We start from the raw sequence: 19437 nt of genomic DNA, 5'->3' as shown, positions 1-19437 counted from the left end.
TATTATTTGAACATTTTTGCTAATTCATGTAATGTTATAGTTGCAAAGACTTTTGGCGACGTCTTGAGCCCGTTTTCTGGCTGATTCACTCTTCACCAATGTGTGGAATGGCGCCGGGAAAATCGAATTGCAAATAGCTTGATTTTGCCGACATCTGCAAATGTCAGAGCATTCAACTCAGTCGATTTGCATTGGTTTGATTGGCTCAACTCTTAAAGAGATACAAGTCCCTGGGTTCATTCCACATATTCATAGCGTAACATCATAGCATTCTGTCACTGTAAGCAGCAGCTCACTGGGTAGAGATTTTCCTTCAAGTTTTCTTAAAGATAATAATAAATTCATACACAACCTACTGATGACAAAGATAATTACTATTTTTAATTAGATGATTTTTTTCTAAAAAATACTTTCTACAAGTGGGTGGTTCTCCTCTGTTTGGGGGCGTTCCTTGGCAGGATTTGGGGTTGGATTTCAATATTGGCAATGATGGACTGTTTTGGCAACAACAATGTTGGTAATCATGGTATTTTGCCTAGGACTGCATCTTATCACTAAAATTTTCTCCTGTCTGTTCTATTGCATTAAACTGAATTTAAAAAGTAAAATCCACACAAGGCCACCATTCTTTCAATCCTAGCACCACCGATGATAACTTTCACACTAGCCCCAAGGTTCAATCACAACCTAACACCAAGTAGATCTTAAGACTCTCTAAAGCTACAACACAAGATCTAAGGTTTGTGCACCTAGCCTACGGTGTACGTCTAGAAGCTTTTTCATATGCCATAGATGACCATTCATCAGACGAAAGCTGGAAGTGTGGCTGGGGTTCACCTGCATGCCGTTCTTTTACTGTATAGGAAAGCTCTGCAGTGAAGTAGTGTTTTTTGGGCTATAAAGTGCTCTGATAGATCTGCAGAAGATAAGACATTGATTTTGTCACAATGATAGAATGCCGTCCACTAAATGACAAATCGCTGGAATCAGGGTCTCTGCCCTTGCATAATGCTGCTCTCAGATAGAGGAGCGAAACCTGGTGATAGATTTCCTTTAACAGTGGTCCCTATGGTGGACGGATGTCATGGCATTCATCCTGACGGTGCACATCATCTGGCGCATACCTCCTGAGTGGAATATGAATCTAGTCTCAGGTTGCTTACTCCTGATATTAAGTGAGGCCTTGAAAATCTACTTATTACATTTATTATAGATGGAGAAGTCTCTCTGGTCCATTAAGACCTCAGCCTGACAATAAGTACAGCTTATTAAAACAACACACGGATACTTAGATTTCTAGATTATTTATTGATTGAATGGAACATAAGATTTATAGAAAGTTTTAAGAATCATCATGAAAATCAAAAAAATGAATCAAATGATTTTATGCTTTTTTTTTCTTTTTTATTGCATGCTGTTTTCTATTCTACTGTTTGTGTCCAATGACCCTAGAAAAAATAGATAATTACAAATTGAATTGCCCTCATATATTTAAGAAATGCCTACAGCTTTCTAGCACAAATTATTCAGAAAAACAAGTTCAAATATTATGTATCTTATAAAGTACACTCATGTAGGCTCATACTTTTTGCACTATTACTGTGTTATATGCCTTTGACTGGCCTTTATTGTATAATGAAGTAGGAGCTCAAATTGTGAAATCTGTTTGAATTTCCGCAGCTTAAGGTCACAGACTGCGGATTTCTATTCCACCCTGTCGGTCAATTTACCCTGCAGATTTTCTCCACAACCTGTAGATGAGATTTGATAAAATCCTGTGATCTGCAACATATTTTCCTTCTGGAAAATCTTGTCTAGAATATCCATTCCGTATCTGACCCGTGTAGACACACCTTAAATGAACTTTTCAAGAAGTTGCAGAACCCATAGCAAGTGTTGAAAATTAAAAGGACTGGTGACAACACCTACATTGTGGGGAGAAATTGGCAAAGGGTATGTCACATTTCAGACACACAGCAAAAGATCTACTGCCAAATTAAAAGTAGAGTAATGGGGTGATGTGTAGCTACAAGAGGTAGGGAAATGGTATGGATTTTGTCACAGATCTGCATTGCAAATATAAAATACAGAGAATTTGTCAGTAATGGTTAGAAAAAGAAATAAAACATGAATTCCTTTAAATTCTATGTTGACCGCATATTGTAAATTTACGGCATGTGATCACATCGAGGATTTCTATGTGCAGCGCTCGTATGTAATACGGAATAAATTGTGATGCTCTGAAAAAGTTGCCTCCATCTTATCATAATTTTTGTATATAATGAACATGTCTATCCATTCTGTGATCTTCGTAATTCCACAACTTTCCTTCTTGGCATTACCACTTAAGTGATGGGGAATGTTTAATTTCCTAATAGAATGATGTGTTAAATGTTCATATTGAGGATTATTTGCATTTTATCACAGATTACCAGATTTCTTTGTTAGGTAGGATTAAACTTTATCTTAGCCACGGCCATTGAGAACGCTTCCTGCGCCAAAGATCCTAACTTGTCCACTGAGAATTTTGAGCTAAATGAAAATAAGACACATTGGAAGCAAGGACTAAATATTTAAGGAAAACAATGCAAAGATAATTATAAGATAAATACTAGTAATTCGTCACAGAGCTCAACGTTTCCATGAATTTCTAACAATTACATTTTCTGCAGAAGATTTTCATGAGAGAGAAGCAAAGATTTGACGTACTTTCTACATTACTTCTAATTACTAGCAATAAATAATCATTGAAGAGCTGATTACATGTCCAGGAATTGCATTTACATCAACCCCATAATAAATATCTATCTCTTCATATTTGGATAATTTCGTCTTAATGGGAAAACAAGTGCATCAAATTCTCCGCCATACAGGTGTATGCAAAGGATACTCATACTATACAAGGCCCCCAATTCATCCAAGTGTTATTACCACAAATCTGACGTGACACATTTTGATAAGTCGTAAAATATTTTTCCAGCTCGAGGTTCCTCAAAAATGTTGTAACTTTTGGTGTTTTCACAGCAGTTTCACCAAAACAAGCAGAGATAGGGTTGGAATAGCAACATGACACCACAGTCTGTCTAATTTATGATGAGCTGTGGCATACCTTACGCCAGAAATCTTATTCCAGTCCCTAACTAGGGTAAGATTTATGGCAAGGCAAATAGAGGCAGTCGCCACTTTTCAGACATGCCCCATTCATTAAAAGGTGTGCGACTCTTAAAGGCGTTTTTTCACTAGCAAAGTGAATTTTAATGTTGATTTTAATCAATAGATCTTGTAATAATAATATTTTCCATAATTGGATGTTTTTACAAAAAATGTCTGTATGCTGAGATAATCTTATAAATGTGCCCCTGCTGTGTAATGGATGTGTCTGACCGTACAGGAACATGGTCTGATCACACCACAGCTCCTGGTGGGGGGGGGAGAGCAAAAGAGAGTATACAGACATTACAGCACAGGATCGCAAAATATTCTTTTCTTGAGGTAAAACATTTCCCTGCTTGCTTAAAAAAAAAGTTTTATATCAAAGAAATAATTATTTACTATCCTATGTTGTAAAATTGTACTATCAGTATAGTATTATACTTCTTCCCTGCACAGGAGCTGTGGTATGCTCAGACCATGTTCCTGTACGTACAGATAGTGTTAAGACGGTCATAAAGGGGAGCGCCAGCCGTGCAAGATTAGGGGAGCAATGCTCCAGCCGGGGACCTCTAGAGAGGAGAGTATTTGCAGTTCTGGGTTGTGGACTATGCAATAAAAAGAAGATTTTAAATCCACTATCTCCAATCTTTGTGCTCCTCTTTGACCGGGATATAACCCAGCACCGCATGTTCCTGTACGGTCAGACACAGCCATTACACAGTACACAGCAGGGACACATTTATACGATTATCTCAGCACAGGAACATTTTATTTAAACACATCCAATTGTGGAAATTATTATTATTCCAAGATCTATTGAATAAAATGAACTTTGCTCGTAGGAAACTCCTTTAACCCCTTCCTGACATGAGACGTACTATCCCGTCCACGGTACCCGGGCCCGTATGACCGGGGACGGGATAGTACGTCTACCGCGATCAGCGGCGCCCACGTGGTGAGCGCCGCTGATCGCGGCCGGGTGTCAGCTGATTATCACAGCTGACACCCGGCACAATGTGTCAGGGGCGGTCACGGACCGCCCCCGACACATTAACCCCTTGCACACCGCGATCAAACGCGATCGCGGTGTACCGGGAGTTAAAGGGAAGCATCGGCAGGGAGGGGGCTCCCTCCGTGCTTCCCTGAGCCCCCCACGGCAGCGCAATGTGCAGCGCTGCTGCGGGGGACTCCTATCCTCCAGGCCCCCGAATCCAAGATGGCGACGGGGGCCTTCGGGGGCCTGGGGAAGCTGGCTTCCTCAGTGCCTGCAAAGCGCAGGCATGAGGAAGCCTTGTGCACTGCCTGTGACAGATTGCTGATCTGTCACAGTGATATGTGATGTGACAGATCAGCCATCTGTCACAGGACAGTGATGTCCCACCTGGGACTATGTAATAAAGTAAAAAAAAATTTAAAAAAAAGTGTAAAAATAAATTAAAAAAAATCGCCAAATAAATTAGTAAAAAAAAAATAAAATATTCCCCAATAAATTCATTTTTTTTAAATAATAAAAAAAAAAAACAATAAATGTACACATATTAGGTATCGCCGCGTCCGTAACGACCTGCCCTATAAAACTGTCCCATTAGTTAACCCCTTTAGCGAACCCCTTAAAAAATAAAAATAAAAAACGAAGCAAAAAATAATGATTTATTATCATACCGCCAAACAAAAAGTGCAATAACGCGAGATCAAAAAGACGCATATAAATATCCATGGTACCGCTGAAAACGTCATCTTGTCCCGCAAAAAACAAGCCGCCACACAGCATCATCAGCAAAAAAATAAAAAAGTTATAACTCGCAGAATAAAGCGATGCAAAAATAATTATTTTTTATATAAAATAGTTTTCATTGCATAAAACCGACAAAAACATAAAAAAACGACCTAAATGAGGTATCGCTGTAACCGTACTGACCCGAAGAATAAAAGCGCTTTATCAATTTTACCGCACGCGGAACGGTGTAAACGCACCCCCCCCAAAAGAAATTCATGAAACGCTGGTTTTTGTTCATTCTGCGTCCCAAAAATCGGAATAAAAAGCGATCAAAAAATTTCACGTGCCCGAAAATGGTACCAATAAAAACGTCAACTCGTCCCGCAAAAAATAAGACCTCACATGACTCGGTGGGTCAAAATACGGAAAAATTATAGCTCTCAATATGTGGTGATGCAAAAACTATTTTTACAATAAAAAGCGTCTTTTAGCGTGCGACAGCCGCCAAACATAAAAACCGCCATAAATAGTAAATCAAACCCCCCGTTATCACCCCTTTAGTTAGGGAAAAATAATAAAATAAAAAAAATGTATTTATTTCCATTTTTCCATTAGGGTTAGGGCTAGGGTTAGGGCTAGGGGTGTGTTGGGGTAGGGTTAGGTTAGGGTTAGGGCTAGGGTTAGGGTTAGGGCTAGGGTTAGGGTTAGGGCTAGGGCTAGGGCTAGGGTTAGGGCTAGGGTTAGGGCTAGGGTTAGGGCTAGGGTTAGGGGCGTGTTGGGGTTCGGGTTGGAGTTAGAATTGGGGGTTTCCACTGTTTGGGCACATCAGGGGCTCTCCAAATGCAACATGGTGTCTGATCTCAATTCCAGCCAATTCTGAGTTGAAAAAGTCAAATGGTGCTCCTTCCCTTCCAAGCTCTGCTATGCGCCCAAACAGTGTTTTACCCCCTCATGTAGGGTATCAGCCTACTCAGGACAAATTGCAAAACAATTTTTGGGGTCCAATTTCTCCTGTTACCCTTAGGAAAATAAAAAATTGGGGGCAAAAATATCATTTTTGTGGAAAAAAAATGATTTTTTTATTTTCACGTCCGAGTGTTATAAACTTCTGTGAAGCACTTGGGGGTTCAAAGTGCTCACCACACATCTAGATAAGTTCCGTGGGGGGTCTAGTGTCCAAAATGGGGTCACTTGTGGGGAGTTTCAATAGTTTAGGTACATCAGGGGCTCTCCAAACGCACATGACAACCGCAGACCATTCCATCAAAGTCTGCGTTCCAAAACGTCACTGCTTCCCTTCCGAGCCCCGACGTGTGTCCATACAGTAGTTTTCTCCCACATATGGGGTGTCAGCGTACTCAGGACAAATTGGACAACAACTTTTGGGGTCCAATTTCTCCTGGTACCCTTGGGAAAATAAAAAAAATGGTGACTAAAAGATCATGTTTGTGGAAAAAATACGAATTTTTTATTTTCACGCCCGGGCGTTGTAAACTTCTGTGAAGCACTGGGGGGGTCAAAGTGCTCACCACACATCTAGATAAGTTCCTTGGGGGGTCTAGTTTACAAAATGGTGTCATTTGTGGGGGGTTTCCACTGTTTAGGTACATTAGGGGCTCTCCAAAGGCAACATGACACCCGCAGACCATTCCATCAAAGTCTGCATTCCAAAACGTCACTACTTCCCTTCCGAGCCCTGACGTGTGCCCATACAGTAGTTTTCTCCCACATATGGGGTATCAGCATACTCAGGACAAATTGGACAACAACTTTTGGGGTCCAATTTCTCCTGGTACCCTTGGGAAAATAAAAAAATGGTGACTAAAAGATCATGTTTGTGGAAAGAATACGAATTTTTTATTTTCACGCCCGGGCGTTGTAAACTTCTGTGAAGCACTGGGGGGGTCAAAGTGCTCACCACACATCTAGATAAGTTCCTTAGGGGGTCTAGTTTCCAAAATGGTGTCATTTGTGGGGGGTTCCACTGTTTTGGTACATCAGGAGTTTTCCAAACGCGACATGGTGTCCGATCTCAATTCCAGCCAAAAACGTCAAATGGCGCTGCTTCCCTTCCGAGCTCTGCCATGCGCCCAAATAGTGGTTTACCCCCACATGTGGGGTATCAGCGTACTCAGGACAAATTGCACAATAACTTTTAGGGTCCTGTTACCCTTGGAAAAATAAGAATTGAGGGTGAAAAGATCATTTTTGTGGAAAAAATATGATTTTTTAATTGTATGGCTTTATGTTATAAACTTCTGTGAAGCCCATGGGGGTTCAAAGTTCTCACCACACATCTAGATAAGTTCCTTAGGGTGTCTAGTTTCCTAAATGGTGTCATTTGTGGGGGGTTTCCACTGTTTTGGTACATCAGGGGTTTTCCAAACGCGACATGGTGTCCGATCTCAATTCCAGCCAAAAACGTCAAATGGCGCTGCTTCCCTTCCGAGCTCTGCCATGCGCCCAAATAGTGGTTTACCCCCACATGTGGGGTATCAGCGTACTCAGGACAAATTGCACAATAACTTTTAGGGTCCTGTTACCCTTGGAAAAATAAGAATTGAGGGTGAAAAGATCATTTTTGTTTAAAAAATATGATTTTTTAATTGTATGGCTTTATGTTATAAACTTCTGTGAAGCCCATGGGGGTTCAAAGTTCTCACCACACATCTAGATAAGTTCCTTAGGGGGTCTAGTTTCCAAAATGGTGTCATTTGTGGGGGGTTTCCACTGTTTTGGTACATCAGGGGTTTTCCAAACGCGACATGGTGTCTGATCTCAATTCCAGCCAAAAACGTCAAATGGCGCTGCTTCCCTTCCGAGCTCTGCCATGCGCCCAAATAGTGGTTTACCCCCACATGTGGGGTATCAGCGTACTCAGGACAAATTGCACAATAACTTTTAGGGTCCTGTTACCCTTGGGAAAATAAAAATTGGGGTGAAAAGATCATTTTTGTGGAAAAAATATGATTTTTTAATTGTACCGCTGTACGTTATAAACTTCTGTAAAGCCCTTGTGGGTTCAAAGTTCTCACCACATATCTAGATAAGTTCCTTGGGGGGTCTAGTTTCCAAAATGGGGTCACTTGTAGGGGGTTTCCACTGTTTAGGTACATCAGGGACTCTCCAAACGTGACATGGCGTCCAATCTGAATTCCAGCCAATTTTGCATTGAAAAAGTCAAACGGCGCTCCTTCCATTCTGAGCTCTGCAATGCGCCGAAACAGTCGTTCCCCCCCACATATCAGGTATCTGCGTACTCAGGACAAATTGCACAATAACTTTTGCAGTTCAATTTCTCCTGTTACCCTTGGTAAAATAAAAAAAATTGAACCTGAAGTATTTTTTTTATGAAAAAAAGTTAATGTTCATTTTTTTTTAAATATTCAAAAAAATTCCTGTGACGCACCTAAAGGGTTAATAAACTTCTTGAATGTGGTTTTGAGCACCTTAAGGGGTGCAGTTTTTAGAATGGTGTCACTTTTGTGTATTTTCTATCATATAGACCCCTCAAAGTGGCTTCAAATGTGATGTGGTCCTAAAAATAAAATGGTGTTGTAAAAATGAGAAATCGCTGGTCAACTTTTAACCCTTATAACTTCCTAACAAAAAAAAATTTTGGTTCCAAAATTGTGCTGATGTAAAGTAAACATGTGGGAAATGTTAGTTATCAAGTTTTTTGTGTGCCTTATCTCTGTGATTTAAGGGCATAAAAATTCAAAGTTGGAAAATTGCGAAATTTTCAAAATTTTCGCCAAATTTCCGTTTTTCTCACAAATAAACGCAAGTTATTTGAATGAAATTTTACCACTAAGATGAAGTACAATATGTCACGAGAAAACAATGTCAGAATCACCGGGATCCATGGAAGCGTTCGAGAGTTATGACCTCATAAAGGTACAGTGGTCAGAATTGTAAAAATTGGCCCGGTCATGAACGTGCAAACCACCCTTGGGGGTGAAGGGGTTAATGAATCAGGAGCATCTGACTGCAACTCATCCCGTCATCAAGACCTGGTGCTGTTCACTGGACTATGTCAGACAGTGAAAGGAGACACACAACTGACAGCAGCATTGCCGATTTTGCAAAATTTCGCACCTACAAAGAATGGAGAGGTCTGTAAGTTTTATCGTAGGTACACTTCAACTGCGAGAGACAGAATCTAAAAAACAAATACAGAATATCACATTGAATGATTTTTACATAATTCATTTGAATTTTATTCCATGACATAAGTATTTGATACAATAGAAAAACAGAACTTAATATTTGGTACAGAAACCTTTGTTTGTTATTACAGAGGTCAGACGTTTCCTGTAGTCCCTGACCAAGTTTGCACACACTGCAGCAGGGATTTTGGACAGGTGACTTTTATACAGGTAACGAGTAATTAATACAGGTAACGAGTGCAGAGTAGGAGGACTTCTTAAAGAAAAACTAACAGGTCTGTGAGAGACAGAATTCCTGCTGGTAGGTCGATGATCTAAAACTTATTTTATGCAATAAAATGCAATCTAATTATTTAAAAATCATACAATGTGATTTTCTGCTTTTTACTTTTAGATTTTGTCTCACAGTTGAAGTGTACCTACGATAAAAATTACAGATCTCTCCATTCTTTGCAGGTGGAAAAGCTTGCAAAATCTGCAGTGTATCAAAAACGTATTTTCCCCACTGTGTGTGTGTATATATATATATATATCAGCAATTATCTTTGAAATGATGACAAACTGTATAGAATAAAACTTACCACTCTGCATATATTGTCGCTTACTACTGTTTTGCCTGATACTTCGTCATCAATATCATCCTGTAGTAAAATAGCATTGTTAGATTGCATATAGTTTACTCTTCTGTGATATTCTAGGTAAATTATTATTATTATTGTGTTTTAATGTATGAACGGTTAATGAAAATTTAAAATCTAATTACTGTATTCAGCTAAATACTTCAGAACATGTTATACATTACAGGGTCTCAGCTGTGTGTGTACTGTATATCTCTGAGGATAAAACTTTTATATTGGAGAATAAATTAAAATGTTCTTCTTGTAGGCAGCACGATATAAAGGCTGCGTCAAAAATGACTTGAAGAGACAGATCATAAGTGATTGGATAAGATCTTACTTCCAGGACCCTTTTAGTTTCATAGAATGGGTCAGTACTGACTAGATATGGATTTGCGGTCTTTCTTAATTTACATTCGAGAGTCCTATTCCTGCTGCTATTTCTCATCTTGGTCCAGTATATTATCAGTTCTTGCTAAATTGTATATTGTTGCAAAGTCCTTTTTGATTTAGTCCATGTGCAGATGCTGAATTCTTGCACCAGATTTTTCTACAGATAAAGACCAGCATGTCGGCAGAAAAAATACTGTAAAATATGCACTTTTTAATGTGCGTTTTTACATGTTTTTTTCCTATTCGTTTGAATAGGTGGAAAACACCAGAAAAACACTGAAAGAATTGTCATTCTGCAGATTTATCAATAATACTTTGATGGTTCAAATCTGCAAGGAAATAATAAGCAGCGTTCACTCTGCGGAGACCAGAGCAGAGGAGGAACGGGGAGGAGAGGTGAGTATTGTATTTTATTGTTTTCCAGAACACTACGTGCAGATAAAACTGTATTGAGGACCATGGGGGCCTGTATTATACTGTACAGATAATTAGGAGGTGCTTTATAAATGAGGGGGGCTGCGATATACTGTGCGGACCATGGATGTTGATGCTTTATACTACATGAACCATTGGGGGGATGTATAATGCTGTATAGACAATGCGGGGTGCTTTATTCACGAGGGGGAGGTTTCATAGTGTTTGGACCATGGAGCGATGTATTATACTGTATGGACCATGGGGGATGCATTAAATTGTATAGACAATGGAGGGGTTGTTTTATGCTGCATGGACCATGGGGATGTATTATACTTTATGGACTGAGGGGTTGCATTATAATGTATAGACAATGGGGGAATGCTTTATATTGTATGGACCATGGGAGGGGATGCTTTAATCTGTATAGACCATGGGGGATGCTTTACAGTATGGACTATGGGGGGATTTAATATATTGTATGGACTATTTGGGGATGTATTATACTGTATAGACCATGGGGTGATACTTTATGCAGTATGAACCATGGGGGGATGTATTATACTGTATGGACCATGGGGGGATTGTTTTATACGGTATGTACCATGGGGAGATATATTATGCTGTATGGACCATGGGGGGATGCATTATACTGTATGGACCATGGGGGATGCATTATGCTGTGAGGACCAGGTGGGATGCATTATACTGTATGGACCATGGGGGATGCATTATGCTGTGAGGACCAGGTGGGATGCATTATACTGTATGGACCATGGGGGATGCATTATGTTGTGAGGACCAGGGGTAATAATTATACTGTATGGACCATGCATTATACTGTATGGGACATGGGGTGCATTATGCTGTATGGAGGACTATGTGGGGCTATTAAAATATTTGGAGGCTTACGTGTGAGTCTTTAAACTGTATCCAAGCAATTATATAGTGTGAAAGTTTGTACAGGGTTAATCATACTGTGTGGGGGCAATATACAGTGTGGAGAAGTGTGGGGCCATTATACTATACTACTTGGAGGGCTGTGTGGGGGTCACAGTTGGGGGATCATACTGTGTTAGGGGTCACCATACTTTTCCGAGACAGTTGCGGTGTGGGGTACAGTAGGGTCATCATACTGTGTTTGTGTGGAGGGTACTGTGTAGGAATTCACTATGGGAGTATCTTAGTGTTTGTAGGGCACTTTTGTTGACATCACACTTTACAAGTGCAATGAAAGGGAAATCTAGGGCTTCAGTAGGAGGAAAATTACAGGGCACACAGTAGGTGAAGTTATAGGGGCACATGGCAGCAGCGGCTCAGCATTGGGGTGTCAGCAGGATGAGGAGGTTGTGGATAAATGGAGACGGTGCAGGAAATGTGAGAAACCAAAGCACCTTCATGGAGAAATTGCCCATATATCAGTTATTAACTATAAGAAATCATATCTTTGCATCATTATACAGTATTTATGTCTAATGGGCAAAAAAACTCCAATGGACTATGTATAGGGACAATCGTAATTATAATTGACAAACAACAGAAAGAAAAATGATCAAGAGTCCCAAGATTAATGAAAAAATACAAAATGTACTTTATTAAATGTCACAGGATATAGGGGTCAACAGTGAAAGGCATAAATTCAAGCCAAGTAGCACATGTGGGGCACAAAAAAGGACCACACATGGGTGGGAGTAAGGGAAAGAAATTGAATGTAAATCACATTTCAATAAAAGCGGCTATAGTGTATGCCCATATGCATATTGCATCAATCCCAACTGGCCTAGAAAACAACTAACAGAATACATAGTATAAATGGGTATGGAAATAAAAGTGGAAATAAAAGTCCATTACCTGTGCCGGCCAGAGGCTACCCACCCGGTGCGACGCATCGGGTGGGTAGCCTCTGGCCGGCACAGGTAATGGATTAACACTTTTATTTCCATACCCATTTATACTATGTATTCTGTTTGTTGTATTTGTTGTATTCTAGGCCAGTTGGGATTGATGCAATATGCATATGGGCATACGCTATAGCCGCTTTTATTGAAATGTGATTTACATTCAATTTCTTTCCCTTACTCCCACCCATGTGTGGTCCTTTTTTGTGCCCCACATGTGCTACTTGGCTTGGATTTATGCCTTTCACTGTTGACCCCTTTATCCTGTGACATTTAATAAAGTACATTTTGTATTTTTTCCTTAATCTTGGGACTCTTGATCATTTTTCTTTCTGTTGTTTGTCAGGAAATGTGAGTCAGATGTGTCTTTGTTGTAATCTCAGCAGACGAGTCCTGGCTGGAGAATTCGTCATGTTGGTCTGGGCCAGAAGGAAAAGACGAGAAAACTGAATGACTCCACCTGAAAGATTGTCCTCTGTAAGTCTCCATCTATAACTGTGCTGTAGTCTTACATGTTTCACATGACTGGTATCTACCACTGTCACCATATGGCGGTAATATCGATGTTTGTCTTTATGTGGAGATTTTTTTCAGTAACAGCGCAGTCATCTGCTGAGGTTCTCTTACATCCACTATTAGGGTGCGCCACCATAGTTGTAATCAGGGTTACATGGTTAGGGGCCCACTCAGAAGTTTCTCCCCTCCGAACCAAACCCCTAGCTACACCTCTGACTAGCCACAATCATCTTAGAATATCACAACATGTTAATTAACTAAATGAGTAAATTTAGAGATATCTATTCTAAAGATGTTTGCATGGAGCAGTAATTTGTGAGATACTTACAGCCAGAATGTCAAGGAAGCCATTCACTGTAGGAGCAAGAGCGTAACCCAGTTTTGCAAACAATTCTTCCTGTAAAATATATGTCATGTTAGCTGTTCAGCTTTTATCTGTCATTTACATCTTGCTAATGTTCATTTCTTAGATTGGCAAAAAGCAGGTGACAACAGAAAATCAGCTATAGGCACAATCAGTAATAGATTTGTAACCTGTTTTCTATATTACAAGAAGAAAACGAGGTTTCCCCTAACTTGTGGACAGATAACTTGTTTTCACTGGACAATCTCAGTGGTCACCTCACTATCATCACAATTGATAATGGTCACAACCTCCCTCCTCCTCTGCTCAGGTAGATCATTACCAAAAATCATTCTCTAAGAAATGTAATGAAATAGGTAACAGTTCTGTTATTAAAAAAATATTTATATACTTTATTAGACTTTATTTGTAAACAACTTAAGAACAAAATGAGGACATTTTTTCTTACCACTTTATCTTTGGTCCCAAGAGCATCACCCACAAAGCAACCAAGCTGTTGCTGAAATAAAAATAAAATATTTCTAACTTTTCTGTACACATTCCTCGATATTCATGCATTTGAAGTAGCAGCAATCTTATAGTATTACTGTAACTGTTCACACTTGTGTCATAGTTTATCTTTATAACAGAAACAGCACAGTGACGGATTTGTCAGATTTCTGAAACCATTAGTACCTGACAGATTCCATTGGCGCATACTAGTGTATGCCAATCAGTAGGAAACACAGCGCTGCATGTAGATCAATTCTTCCAGCAAAATCTGACGGAATAAGCAATGGAGTCTCCAAACAATTGTGAAAGTTAAAGAATATCTGATCATTTACCCTAATATATTATTTTGGGTATGTGTCACTTGATGTACGGTAATTGATCCTCTATGTGTAAAAGTAATTTTCTATCTGCGCCAGGTCTATTTTTGCACTGATTGGTGAATCTATCAGCAGCAGTTCTCTTATTTGTTAATAACTATTTCATAGCCATACTCACCAGAGGCGACTGCACCACTGCTGGGAGCCATATAGGATAAGGCCGGGCTCACACTGCGTTTTAGGCAGTCCGTTGACGGACTGCGTTACACCGTGGTATAACGCGGTGTATCGCAGTCTATTAATGCTGCCATTGAGCCCCATTGTCGGGCACATCGTGATGCATGCCGTAAAGCGGCACGCGTTCGCGATGTGCCGTCATTCAGTGACTGCACCTCGGATGTGGCCTGCAACGTCTGAGGCTTCGTCACCGCTAGCGCTGATGAATCATCTGTGCTAGCACAAATGATTCATCTGCGCTAGCGGGTATAGCATAACGCGATCGCATTATGCTATGCCATTTGTTATGAGGCTGGCGGAACGCACCAAATAATAAAGATGAAATAATATATAAGGTGCGTTTGCAGCCCAGGGCCCACCGTGCAGAGGTGACCAACTGCTGCTGAACAATGAGAGAAAGGCGTGTAGGAGTAAAGCCGGACACCGGTGCGTAGTCACTGAGCCGTTGCTAACAGGCACGTGCGCCGTTACTTCACGTAACATGTCTGCCAGCGAACAACCGCAACCTGTTAGCGTCACAGGTCGTGAACCACTGCTGCAATGTTTGCAGTATCCGCCCTGACGGACGCCACTAACCAGCCTAATAACCAGGTTTGAAAAGCGCTATTAAAGCGCACGGCGCAACTAGCGGACGCTCCGATAGCAGTGGCCAAGGAAACCTATACTGGCCGACGCCCTAGGCGCTAGCGGTGGATGTGGAGCAGCACTGCGGCGCTATGCAGTGTAGAGCTAACGTACTGACTCTAATCTCCCACCCTAACACATGCTTAATATCCAAGGAGGGGGAATTATAATGCGTCAGTCGCCAGGCTCATTCATTCATCATCACACATACACTAAATGCACTTGCCTCAGAGTCTATCATAGCGCATGGTGGGGCGGCCATGCGAGCCTTTTATAGCCGTGCCCTTCCAGGACCTTTCTGATCCTCTAGATGGACGAATCAGAACAGGAGAAGGACCTGAGCATGTGACTCCCGATCCCCAATGGGAGATCGTCTCCTGAGCATGCTCAGTGGAGCGAAGGAAGGACTTAGCCTGGTTTCACATTAGCGCTTTTTAAGCGCACGCACGGCCGGGGGTAGCTCCGCCCCTGAGCCGGCTCTCTGCCCGGCGTGCCCGCCCCTTGCTTATAGCGCCGCCTCCTAGCGCACAGCGGCGCCTGCGATCAGCGCACCCTATCTTTAGCATAGGGTGCGCAGGCCGTGCGCTAGTTGCGCTTTGACCTGCGCTGCGCACTTTTGACGGTTCGCCGAGCACGCCGAAATCCGAAAAGTTTGATTTTGGCACGCACGGCGCACCGTCAAAAGTGCGCAGCGCAGGTCAAAGCGCAACTAGCGCACGGCCTGCGCACGATCTGCGCACCCTATGCTAAAGATAGGGTGCGCCGATCGCAGGCGCCGCTGTGCGCTAGGAGGCGGCGCTACAAGCAAGGGGCGGGCACGCCGGGCAGAGAGCCGGCTCGGGGGCGGAGCTACCCCCGGCCGTGCGTGCGCTTAAAAAGCGCTAATGTGAAACCAGCCTTAGACTCTGAAGTCTTTTGCGCTGGACATGATTGTTATGATGAGACCGAAGGAGGAAAAACAAAAATACTAGCTAAGTCCAGAAAAAACAGAGAGGTTGGCAGCTATCGGGTTGCAGACCCCTGAACCTATCACAACAACTAGCAGTAGCCGTGGGGGTTCCTACGGTGCCCTAGACCCCTCGATCACACCCGGAGAGCTAAATAGCCTAAAGACAGAAAGGGGAAATCTAAACTGCCCCAGAGCAGACCCCAAAGCAATAGGCAGCGCCCAACATATAATGACGGTGAGGCAAGATGAAAACACTAACACAGATAGAAAGATAGGTTGAGCAAATGATGGGGCCCAAGCTAACTAAATAGGACAGGATAGGAAAGCTGCTGTCTGCAATCCGCAAAAAAACCCTCTCAAAAATGACCAAGCCGACTGATAGGAAAAACAGGCCCTGAAGTCGCTAGACTTCAAAAGACTATATCAGCACTCAGGTATATTCTGAAGACAGAGCAAGAGATAAAAAGATCAGAGACAAAAATGGAATTCAGCTCACCCCCGGCCGGGGATGGCTGAACTCCAAATAACAGAGAAAAACAACACCAAAACAAGGGTACAAACGCAGAGCAAAAACTTAGCTTTGAGCAACAGGAATCAAGCTGGTCTCCAAGAATCCAGCAGGAAAGTCACCAGCCAGGCAGAAGGGCGTCGGCTGCCTTATATCCAGTCTGCAGTTCCAGCCACCCAGTCATGATCTATCTGCTCAGGTGTTTGGTAATCAGCTTCACTACCTTCCTTCACCAGAAGAGGGAGTTCATCAGACCTCAATGGTGAAGGGAAAAATGAACTCAACACATGCTGCATTGCCATAACTGGACCATAGATGGCAGCAGCAACCAAACCCACGATGCTGGTGTGGGCAGAACGCCGGGATCGTGGAGTCTGCTGAGCAGGCTCCACTGCGGCTGGAGGGGAATGGGAGACCACAGATGGCAAGGCTCAGGATTCCAGCTGGGCAGCGCCCGGAATCTGATGCCTAACATTACCCCCCCTCCTAGGGCCCCCTCCCCTCTGAGCCTCGTTGCGCTCAAATGCTGCGATAAGGAGCGGGGCGTGGATATTCTCCACTGGCTCCCAGGTCTGAGCCTCAGGTCCATGACCCTTCTAGTCTACCAAATAAAATTTTTTGCCACGCACCAACCTGCATCCCACGATGACATTGACCTCAAACTCATCCGAAGACAGGTCGGATGTCCCGGCAGATGACTCGGAAAACCAGGACAAGTTGGCAGGCTTAAGGAGGGACACGTGAAAGGTGTCCAAAATGGCCAAGTGGGGAGGAAGAGCCAGGCAATAAACCACAGGGTTAACCTGCTCCCAGACCTTGAAGGGACTGATATATCGCAGCGCAAACTTGGTGGACTCAGCCCGCAGCCTGATATTTTGGGCAGAGAGCCACACCAAGTCACGAGGGACAAAAGTTGGAGCGGGGCGCCGATGCGTGTTGGCGGACGCCCTCATTCTCTCCTTAGAGGCTCGTATGGCATCCTAAGTGTGATCCCAGATGTCGCGAGCCTCCACTGCCCAGTCTGCCACCCCGGCATCAGTGGAAGATACTGGCATTGGGACAGGGATGCGTGGATGCTGGCCGTAACTAAGGAGGAACGGGGTCTGACCGGTGTAATCAGCCACTGCATTGTTCAGAGAAAATTCTGCCCACGGTAGTAAGGATGCAGTCATCCTGTCTGGCCGAAACAAAATGTATGTGACCAGAGTTTGGTTAGCTCTCTCAACCAACCCATTCATCTCGGGGTGATAGGCGGAGGACAAATTTAGCTCAATGCTGAGCAGACTGCAGAGCTCCCTCCAAAACCAAGATGCAAATTGGGGACCCCGGTCACTAACTAACTATTTTGTCTGGCATACTGTGCAAATGAAAAGCGTGCTTAATGAACAGCGTGACGAGACCACGAGCGGATGGCAGCCGCACGAGTGGCACCAGATGCACCATTTTAGAAAAATGATCGGTGACCACCCAAATGACCGTGCTGCCACTGGATTTGGGCAGGCCGACCACAATATCCATGCCGGCCATCTCCTAAGGTCTGTCTTCCACCGGCAAGGGATACAGTAACCCAGCCGGCCTCTGTCTAGAGGACCTGTTCCGAGCACAGGAGACGCATGCCTGAATGTATTCTCTTGTGTCCCGAGCCATGTGCGGCCACCAATAAGTCCTTGCCAGGAGTTCCGTAGTCTGCCCAATACCAAAGTGACCACCCACCCTGGGCGCGTGAGCCCACGCGAGATCCTCTGGCTGCAGGCGGGGAGGGACAAAGGTCTTGCCCGGCGGCACTGACTCAAGAGCGTCCAGGCCCACGGTCCTCAGACTCCCAGAAGGGACGATTAGCCGAGGCTCAGCCTCCTCCTCCTCCGCTGACACCGCCGAGCGAGAGAGAGCATCAGCCCGGATGTTCTTCTCACCGGACAGATAGTGCAAGGTGAAGCGAAAGCGGGAGAAGAAAAGTGACCACCTGGCTTGGCGAGAGTTCAACCGCTGGGCCGTTTGTAAATACACCAGATTTTTATGGTCGGTGTATACCTGAAAGGGAAACCGGGCTCCTTCCAGGAGATATCTCCACTCGGAAAAGGCCAATTTCATTGCCAGCAGCTTCCTGTGCCCGATGGAGTAGTTTCTCTCCGCCGGCGAGAAGGTCTTGGAGAAAAAGAAGCAGGGATGCGTCCGACCTTGGGCATCCTTCTGGAAAAGGATTGCCCCTGCACCGACGGAGGAGGCATCTACCTCTAGGATAAAGGGTTTATCCACATTGGGATGATGGAGGATAGGAGCACCAGCAAAATGGGTCTTAAGAGGCGAAAAGGCCGTGGAGACCTGTTCCGACCAAACCTTTGGACTGGCTCCCTTTTTGGTGAGGGCGACCAAAGGAGCCACCAGTGTGGAGAAGTGAGGAATGAACTGGCGGTAATAATTAACATAGCCAAAAAACGCTGCACCGCTTTAAAAGAGTGGGGCTCCTGCCAGTCCATTACCGCCTGCGATTTGGCAGGATCCACATCCAACCCCTGGGCCGAGATGATATAGCCCAAGAACGGCAAGGACTCCTGCTCAAATTGACACTTCTCCAACTTGGCGAAGAGAGAATTCACCCGCAAACCGTCAAAGACCTTGCTGACGTCTCTCCAGTGAGAGGCCAAATCTGGAGAGAAGATGAGGATGTCATCCAGATAGATCACCACTGAGGTGGAGAGCATATCGTGAAAGACATCATTCACAAAGTCCTGGAAGACAGCTGGTGCGTTACAGAGGCAGAAGGGCATGACCAGATACTCATAGTGGCCATCCCTGGTGTTAAAGGCTGTCTTCCACTCGTCCCCTTCCCGTATGCGGATCAAGTTGTAAATCTAGCTTAGTGAAGATCCGGGCCCCTCGCAACCTGTCAAACAACTCAGAGATCAGGGGAAGAGGGTACTTGTTTTTCACGGTTATAGCATTGAGAGCACTGTAATCAATGCAAGGACGCAGCTCTCCACTCTTCTGTATGAAGAAGAACCCTGCCCCTGCTGGTGACACCGACTTCCTAATAAACCCTCTTGCTAGGTTCTCCTGGATATATTGTGA

The 19437-nt window shown here is 43.4% G+C and overlaps 1 protein-coding gene across 2 annotated transcripts in view; it reads right to left on the bottom strand.

Moving 5' to 3' along the window:
• Nucleotides 1-1288: 1288 nt before the first annotated feature.
• LOC141085703 (ranaspumin-like) overlaps nt 1289-19437 on the bottom strand; it is a 73725-nt gene continuing 55576 nt past the window's right edge. For both annotated transcript variants that reach the window (XM_073571258.1, XM_073571259.1), the window contains 5 exons: nt 13690-13740; nt 13206-13274; nt 9621-9680; nt 2433-2532; nt 1289-1448 (listed from right to left, as the gene is read on the bottom strand). In XM_073571258.1, coding sequence (XP_073427359.1) covers nt 2467-2532; nt 9621-9680; nt 13206-13274; nt 13690-13740 — 246 coding nt within the window. In that variant the 3' untranslated portion in view covers nt 1289-1448; nt 2433-2466. The remainder of the gene's footprint in view (nt 1449-2432; nt 2533-9620; nt 9681-13205; nt 13275-13689; nt 13741-19437) is intronic.

The sequence above is a fragment of the Dendrobates tinctorius genome, unplaced genomic scaffold (assembly GCF_039654945.1).
Source record: "Dendrobates tinctorius isolate UK_male_01 unplaced genomic scaffold, ASM3965494v1 ptg000029l, whole genome shotgun sequence".
In the NCBI taxonomy this organism is placed as follows: domain Eukaryota; kingdom Metazoa; phylum Chordata; class Amphibia; order Anura; family Dendrobatidae; genus Dendrobates; species Dendrobates tinctorius.
This window is presented reverse-complemented; position numbering and strand designations above follow the sequence as displayed.